General features: G+C 34.0%; 1 protein-coding gene across 1 annotated transcript; it reads left to right on the forward strand.

Moving 5' to 3' along the window:
• The first annotated feature begins 220 nt into the window (after positions 1-220).
• On the forward strand, positions 221-4,672 carry LOC119642539 (palmitoyltransferase ZDHHC16). Its single transcript, XM_038041693.1, has 7 exons — positions 221-289; positions 345-470; positions 530-721; positions 785-902; positions 3,714-3,925; positions 4,005-4,336; positions 4,415-4,672. The coding sequence occupies exons 1-7, from the start codon at positions 221-223 to the stop codon at positions 4,524-4,526; spliced, it is 1,161 nt and encodes a 386-aa protein (XP_037897621.1). The 3' UTR covers positions 4,527-4,672.
• Positions 4,673-9,261: the final 4,589 nt, after the last annotated feature.

Genomic DNA, 9,261 nt, shown 5'->3' on the forward strand with positions numbered 1-9,261 from the left:
AAAAAAAAGGGTGCTACGCACGAAAGTTCTCACGGAAATTCTTGTTTAAGAATAGTAAGAAGTATTTCTACAGAAATAAAAAGAAAGAATAGAAACCAGTAGAAGATGAAGTTAAAAAGTATATTTATATAAGTCGCAAGTTTTATTTTTTTTATTGGCTTGGTTTATCCTAACTCAACATCTGAACAAAAGAAAAAAGAATGCATATTTAAATTCGAACATGGGTCGATTTAATTGGACATTACAAAAGAGAGTAGATGAATTTGGCAGTTTATGGTTAATAAAATGGGTAGGCGCTTTTGTTTTGATTACACTGTGACCTAATTATTAAATAATTTGATTAGTCTTACATCAAACTTTGTGTTCGGTCTTTGACCTACAATGCACATTTGGATGCATCTTACGCTTCTGATGTCCTTATGGAACCAATTTATTGGTTTGTAGATAATTATGCTCACGTATTGGGCCCGGTAAGTTTTGGTCGCTCATCAATTGTTTAAATAAGTATTCCTAAGCAATTTACTTTTAGTTTTTTATTGTAGGTGTGGTTTTATTAACGACTGCTGTTGTTAGCATCGCTTATTGGATAGGTTTACCATTTTGGTGGCAAAAAAACCAAGCGATGACTGTTTGCCTTTTAGCTATGGGAAATTGGTTATTGATTAATGTAATTTTTCATTATGTCATGGCTGTTGTCACCCCAGCCGGAGAGCCACCAGAGGTATGAATGTGAAAATTCTTATGTCATTTTTAAGACAAAGTACTGTATATAGTTTTGTTTTAGGGCATTTCTCTGACGAATGCTGTTAGTATATGCAAAAAATGCATAAAACCAAAACCTCCACGCACTCATCATTGCTCTGTTTGCAATAAATGTATATTAAAAATGGACCATCATTGTCGTAAGTTACAAAAAAAAAATACTCTTTATTTATGCAAATGTAAATGTAATTATTATTGAACGTGAACATAGTTCACGGGTACCAATGGTCCGAGCTTTAAAATTTGTCCTACCAATGGTGTAATCGTTTTATAAGCATGACCTTCCATAGTGCTATACGCAAAATTCCCATTGACACGAGCGCTTTCGATAACTGCTTTATCATTTTCGGGCATACGCACAATACTTGTTAAAGGAAACAGAACGCTAGCTGCACAAGCATAACTTAAAAATATTAATATCCAGCAAACCTTTAAAGAAAAAAATTCACACATTTTGTTAGGAATTTTTTCACTTTTATAACTCACTCTCATTTTGCTGCTGCCACCTGCTCGGGACTGTTACCGGGACTAGTTCTTAACAGGTTTAAATGCATCCTTTTATATTCGACTCAGAATAGTTTTTCCATATTGTTTCCTTGAAATTTACATTATTTCAAGTTTAAAAATAACTCAAATTGTGCTTGATGCACATCACATCGACAGCCTTAACAAATTGCAAGCACGAGTAAAGATAAAAATTGAATAAATAGGGTTTCTTAAACCTAAACTGAGCGGAGCATTCTTTACAACACAGCTAAAAGCAGTACAAACGATGCTATTCTTCTTTTGTGCCTTCGTATGGTAAAATTTGCTATTAATATGCCAACGTACAATGACATCAAAGGCTCAATTCGTTTACAACTCATAGGAATAGAGACTTATTTAGCCCTGTGCTGTGCTCCGTCGCGTCAACTTAAGTACACTAACAATTTAAAACTATTTTCCATGCAAACCCCAAATTTTTTTTTTATTAAACGTTATACATGATACAAAAGGTGGGGTAATAATTTCTTATTATTGATCCTTATTTCAATACATTAGCAAGTATTTTGATAAATATGTCGTTTATTCCCTTTTCAAGCTAAGCGAACATCATATACTTGCAATTGAACTCGTTTGCCTTGAATTCATGCAATTCTCATTCCGTATTTATTGTAGGCAAAAAAAAACTAAACTAAAGTTCAATATACTTTTTATTCCCATTGCAGCACCTTATCTCCCTTTACTCAAAGAGAGCGTTTTAAGTCTGTCAGCTAGAAATTTACTTTAAAGATGTTTGTTTATTTGATCCTGTATCGATTGCGTATATTCCTCGATGCTTTTAATAAATGTATTAGTAAAAAAATTTTAAAAAATGTACTCACATGTAATTCCTTCAATATAAATTTACGATTGTTTTCAAATAATTTCTGAATATTTCACATTTAACAGGATCGAGCGTTAAGTTCTCACACTTTAACGGAATGGAAAGCAATTTATGTAAATTTTCATTTCAAGCGTTGCAATTTATTTCTTCCATCTTTGAAACGATTATTTGAAAGTTTCTCAAAGTTTTCTCGTATTCATAGAAATATCTTTATTTGCGAAGGGAACTATAGACACAACTATTTAGTTGCGTTTCGGTTTGTTCTCAGTTTATAGACACAACTATTTAGTTGCAATGTGCTGACTGCCTACTATTCATTTTAGATATTATTCCGCCAACAGACGATGAACGCATAAGCACATTGTAATGACTATGTAGATTTAGTATGTCAAGATGATCGAAGGATGTATTTAGAATATTGAGATATGATCTATGCATCCTTATGAGAGGTATACAACAATGTAAATTATCCCGCTTAAGTTTAAATGGCGTAGCTTTTTTAACCTTAAATAGGTCGAATTCTGTACATAATAGAAAGAAAAAGCGTTAAATGTGACAAGCGTTCGTTTTCCTTTTCCGAATTTCGTGGTAGTCTGGTGGGCCATAGACCCAGATAGCCAACCTATAAAACTGTTCACCTCGACGATAAAGATATATCTCTTTTTTTCGTTATTCCTATATATGCTTTTACTATGTCATTTTTTTTTTCTTTTTTTTATACGAGAAGTCACGGGAATGATAAAAAAATTTGCTATTAGGTTTTTGCAAAAATGTTGATCACTTTTTCACTCCAAAAAGGTATTTATTGTGGAATATTGGGTACAACATATATTAATGAGAATAGTTTCCACCATTTTCTACAACATTTTACGATATTTTTATCAACATGACGATATCATTGCGAAAGAACTTATATCAATATGGCAGCGATCCGCCCCCCGATTTCGCACTTTTCAACTTTGCGGACCCGCATGTCAGCCAAGCCCTGCTGCACCTTTCTAAAGATGTGGTAATCACGAGGCGCCATGTCTGGTGAGTACGTCGGTTGTGGCAGAATTTCCCTTTCGAGCTGCAACAGTGAATCCTGGCTAACTCTTACAATGAGTGGTCAAAAAATGGCATTTTCAGTCGATTCGTGTCGCTACTTTTAAACCATTAAAACCAAAACCGACAATTGAGATATGATGGAGCAGCATCACCATAAACCTCTGAACATAGGCAACTTATTTCTTCAAATGAACAAGAAAAGCAATGAATCTGCAATAGGAAGAATTTTGAGCTGTCCATGATTAACGTCGGCGTACGTTGAATAAATCCGTAGTATTGAATGAAAAACTGTTATTTTATGTAAGGTCAATACCATCGAATGTACACTGATATTTCCCACTTCTTTAGCATTTTTACGTGTAGATGTCGCTGATCAAAATTTTTGAAAACACCTGGTAAAAGGGAATAAAGACCGCATAAATTTATTTCTAATTGTTACCGTTCAGTAATTTTTTTTAAGAGCATTATTTTTTTTTAAAAGTTTAACAAATGTTTCTGTATTTTTGCATTGCTTTTCGTTCTATGCCTGGATGCACAGCCTGGCTTAATAACTGCGTTGGGTACGGTAATCATCGTTACTTTTTCCTTTACATGCTATACACGACAATGGGTTCGTTATTCTTAGTAGTATTTGGTTTTGAAATCGGTTATAGATATTTATGGCTGGAGCATACCGACAATTGGACTGAATTGGAACCATTGGAAGGGCATCCGGTCAAAATAAACTTAAGCGGACATTTAATTCCAGTGGTAGAATTTATTATACTTTTTATTGTTAATACATTGCGCATGCTAACAAACACTTATGCTCTTGTTTGACTTTGTATAGACTCATCTGAACGAATACGACGAAGATATATGGCCTGCTCACCATGACTTACCGACACCAGCCAATGCAGTAGACGCTAACAGTCCGTACGTTTTGGGTCGACGTCGTGCTTTATGGTTTATGGCTTTTATAAATTTGGGCGTGATTATGGCGTTGGGTACACTTTGTTGCTGGCACGCTAAATTGATATCGCGTGGCGAGACCAGTATTGAGGCTCACATAAATCAAGCACAACGTAAAGTTATGCTTGTACAGAAGAAGATTTATATCAATCCATATAATTTTGGACTAAAAATGAATTGGCGTTTGTTTTTAGGTGTAGTTAGAGGCCGGTAAGTTTATTACGATTTTAAATAAATGTTTAGCAACTCCTCCTCCTTCATTGTCTAATAAATTACTAATATTCATAGATCGTTTTGGCGTACAGTTCTGTTACCATCTTGGCATAAACCCGAAGGTAACGGTTTAAGTTTTTACACAGTTGATAATTATATTGTTGTCGCAAATGATGAATGGCCATAAAGTGATGTTTTATGCTGTTTCGTTTTAATGTTTAGTTGCCACCTTAATATCATTAACTTATTCATTGCTTTAGTACAACTTATACGTAATAGAAAAAACTTCCATTAATTATGTTTATTAATGATTAATTATTAAATGCAAAAATTTGAATTAATATCAATTTAGTTTAAAGAATTTCTAAATCGTTAGTCATTTAAAGAAATTATAGAGCAAAAGTTTCAATTAATGAGAATTTGAATTAAAAAGAATTTCTTAAAGAGAGCACTTCTTTTCCGAATTGATAATAACCCGCATTAGGTTCTCCTGTCGTAATAGATAGTGACAGATTTGCAGCTATAATTAATTTCACAAATGAGTAGGTTCTAAGAGATACTGAAAATCGGCAATTACGACGCTTTCATTTCAACCTTTCTATTCCTCTGTTCAATCGTCTGTTTACGATGACTCAGAAAGTGAATATGTTACAGAAAATTCGATAGGATTTGTTACGCATCAACGCGACAACTATACCAAGAACTTACCGCAGCATGTTCCTCAAAAAATGTATTGTTTGTTAACCCCAGTTCTTCTTTGAAGTCTCCGTGTATGCAAAGTTGATGTAGATAATCGAAACCTGGTTGGAAATGTGGAAATGCCACCAATTTACCACAATATGTCGTCACTAAAACTATTACATCAATTCACCAAACGCCAATTATCAAACGGCCTGAGTCGGCTGTCGGTAAATACGTGCCTCCAGCAAATTCGAAAATCTGAAAGTAGATTGATCTGGACGCAAGGTTCTCAAGTAATATCAACCTTGTCTCAACAGACCGCCATGTATATACCAGAAGCAACTTTTCAGTGTGCAAAGTCCTTGCACTTTTAAATGTAAAGTAGGTACTGAGCAATTGACCAAATATAAGATCGGTGCGGTAAGAAATATATATTATATATGACAACAACAACGAATGAGATGCAATGTTTTAGCCGGCCGGCCACGCTAATCAGCATGAGGTTATTGTAGCCAGAACCAAGCGCGATATAAAGCTGGTAAAGTTGAAATCTGGTAAAATTTCATTACTCAACAAAAGTCGAGGGGAATATAAAACTAAATATCTAAATATTGCCGTGAGGGAAATTTTTTATGGTAGAGGATATTTACGAATAAAATTATGTATGAAATGTTTGTCGTCGGGGATAGTTCTCATGGTAGAAAATATTTACGAATATAAAATGTAAAATGTAGTTGTATTACTAGTAATGACCCCAACTTGAGAGGTTTCACTTGTCTTTTTTTTTAACGAGTTTCAACAAATAGTTGATTACACCTTATATAAAAAGGGTATCGCCTTTATGTACATATATGTAATACATGGTTCTGCAATTGCATTATGAGTCATGAATGTCCATCACGAATTGTTGCTGTTCTTAGAACCATCTTATAGACATGGGCACACTTCTGCCCGAATGCTAAGTCTATTTCACTTCCCGAAACAAAGCACACATATTCGATTAAAGCAGCCGTCTGTCCGTCTGTGTAGTGTCTAAAGGTATATATAATTACACATATAATAAATGTTCATAAGCGTTTCATAAGAAAATATTAATTTTAATTAGTAATTAGCAATGGTGTTATTCTATCTACTACGAATTCCATGCATGACTTGTAGTAGTTGAATTCCACATGGGTGTAGAAGGTTACTCTTTCATTCATTAAGGATATTTTTCTGGAATGGATAAAAATGTATTCTTTCCTTACTTGACTGGCTGATGTTTACGTCAAAAATCCAAATGCGGTTTATCAACAACTCTTTCGCTTATGCAATAATGGTAATATTTTTTTTGCTTCATTATCCGTCCCTCGTTCGTCTTTGCCGGTATCAGTGCCAGTTCGCATAATTTTACAAAATCTTTAAGTTTTAAATTTTTAAAGTTGACATGATCGCGACCATAATTTGAAGCGTTTTATATTGTAGAATTTAAATTGAATAAAGGCCTAGTAGTTATATGATTAAATTGTGGTGATAAGCAAAGAGTTAAAGTAATTGTCACAAAATAACTGCGAAGAGAGAAAATGGTTATGGGCCGAACCTCTTATAAGCGCCCTTTTATAAGATTTTTGAACCCTGCTACAGAGCAAGACTGACAGTGGGCCAAAGAATTATAGTTTGGGTAAATGCAAAAGTAAATTTTATGAGAGAGTATAATTTAAAGGGATTTGTTTTTCATCCTTCAGTGAGGTCTACAAAAGTTTTTTCATCTCTAAATAGTGTGCACACCATATACAAGCTCTTAATCCAAGTCGAATTCGATGCAAATAGAAATAAATGTCATATGACTGCATAATACTAATATAGACATTTTGGATCGACATTTTGATTTCGACCGTTCTTGAATTGCTCTTCCAATATTCCGTCTTTTGCTTTGTGTATTCCTTTTCGCTATCATTTCATTTGTCATATCATTTAATCGATCATAAACAGTGGGTTGATATTGACAAAATAGGCGTCTGCCTTGTTATATACCCCAAATTAGCAATCTTCTATTGGAAGTAATTTGCACTCAGCGAATAAAGGACAAAAAAGCATAAAAAAAAAATTCCAAAGCCATAAATGACAGGTGGTATTTAATCAAGTTAATATGCGTGTGGGTCTGAATAAGTGGTTAAGAATTGTGGTAAAGAGCAAATTTATTTATAATAAGTGGAACATGTTCTTTTTTTTTTTAACTTTAAGCACTCTTGCATATATGTAGATATATAAAAAATCAAAAAATAATGTATGTACTTTTTGTTCTGATAAATTAAAATGATGTGAAAATTTTCCAAAAAGTAAAATTTTAAAATTGACATTAATGCTAAAGCTAACTCACTATACTGTCAAAAAAGTATCAGGATTTTATTTGGCGAACATTTGTCTACATTTATCTGTAAACAATTTTCAAGGTCGTATCGATTTCGTCCGTCATGCGCTTTAGAGCATTTACCAAATCGTTAATAGTTTTGAATTTATGGATTTAAAGGATAAAAATGATGCAAAATCGTATGCGACAGGTTGCGATGCTAGCTTGTCGAGGCTTCTTCCAAAAATATTCCTTGAACTATCTTTCAAATCAAAGCCACTTTACGCTTAGCTCCTTGTCTGAATCATTAATCAAAATACCGCGAACAAATATGCGGATATTTCAATATCATGAGCAGTTGAAATAACATTTCGACTTTTCATGTTTCTTTTCTTTTACATTGGCAATAAACTTCGTCTTCCTAAGGCAGATAAACTTTGTAAACTCGGCGATGATTTCCAATACTAGAAAAATATTTTCTTTTTTAAACCCACCCATCATGGTGCGACGGGGGTGTACTCATTTTGTTTTTTTCGTTAATGAATGTGAGGACCAAAAAGAAAGCTTCAGAGACCCCGTTAAGTATATGTATTCGTGGTCAATGTGAAATTCTAGGTATATTTGACCATGTCTGTCTGTCTGTGTGATGTATGTTGTTGGCGCTCGTCTGCTCGCAAAAATGAATATATTGACTTCAAATTCAATAAAAACAATAGAAGTTTCTGCGCGCAGGTTGGTATTCAAAATTGGCAGAATTGGTCGGAGCAGAAGCGCGCAGTGGAACGTAAACTAAATGCAACTCCGCTTTTTTAACAAAAAGTTTTGGATTTTTGCTCGTTATTCGGAAATTATAAAAGCTAGCAGGCGGAAATTCTCCACATTTACTTTACGAAACAATCTACTGTCCGCAATGGAACGAATCGGCCATGCCCACACAAAGTTACAAGTGATTAAATATTGGTTTTCCTCTTTTTTGAGATTTTGTGTTTATTTACCATAAGACAAACAAGACGGAATGTTTTAAACTGTTTTGTACACTCCTCAAATGGAGATATATTATCTGCCTAAAAATGGGTTAATTCTAAAGTTAATAAGGTAGACATCCTGGTGAATTAGGTTTTCCTCAATAATAACAGCGATATGGGCATCAAATAAAAAACTCGGGGATTAGAATGCGAAAAACATAACGGTGGGTATGCGAGATTCGGCTTCCACCGAATATAATTTTCTTGCTTGTGAAGTTAAAAAGATTTTCTACAGAAAATAATGGTGAATTATCAAAGCTTAGCGTTTAAGCAGAATTGAAGAGAGAAATTTTTTTATTAATCTTTAGCCAAAATCTCATATTTACGGTAAAGAATCCTGTTAGAACTTTAGGAGACCGATTTTAAAAAAATTTCACAACTGACTTATATAAGTTATGAAGTTATGCTATTTCGTATTGCGAGAATTTAAGCCCCATCGCTCGGAAAAGTACCCCTCAAAAGTACTCTCAAGAAAAATCCCTATGTGTCTGAGCTGTTTGCGAAGGTCGGATCTTCGGATGAATCGAAGAGCGGTACCACTTTTTTGTCTGATCGTGCGCATTACGACCAGGGAAACTTTGACAGCTATATCCACACGTATATCTTTATATATGAATTGAAAAAAAAATCAATGGAAACTGCTTTTGCGACCCAAAAGCCAAACTTACCCAAATTGCAACCTAAGCAATGATGACCAGCACACCTATTATGAATTACATATGCATTAAGTAGCCGCTAACTATATACGTGCGTGTGAATAGGTGCGTATTTTTATGTATTTGTATTGACACTGTCTCCTAAATAGTATTGGTAGTTATTCTATTAACATGCAATTGTATATGCGCGCGTGTGTGCGTATATGTGTTGGTATGCACGAAAAATAACAA

This window comes from Glossina fuscipes, unplaced genomic scaffold, assembly GCF_014805625.2.
Source record: "Glossina fuscipes isolate IAEA_lab_2018 unplaced genomic scaffold, Yale_Gfus_2 226, whole genome shotgun sequence".
Lineage (NCBI taxonomy): Eukaryota > Metazoa > Arthropoda > Insecta > Diptera > Glossinidae > Glossina > Glossina fuscipes.

Excerpts from the sequence above, each read along its gene's own strand:
- LOC119642539 (XM_038041693.1), top strand. The coding sequence starts at position 221 with ATGGGTCGATTTAATTGGACATTACAAAAGAGAGTAGATGAATTTGGC. Across the intron at positions 722-784 it reads CAGCCGGAGAGCCACCAGAG|GGCATTTCTCTGACGAATGC; the intron begins GTATGAATGTGA and ends GTTTTGTTTTAG. Across the intron at positions 4,337-4,414 it reads TTAGGTGTAGTTAGAGGCCG|ATCGTTTTGGCGTACAGTTC; the intron begins GTAAGTTTATTA and ends TAATATTCATAG.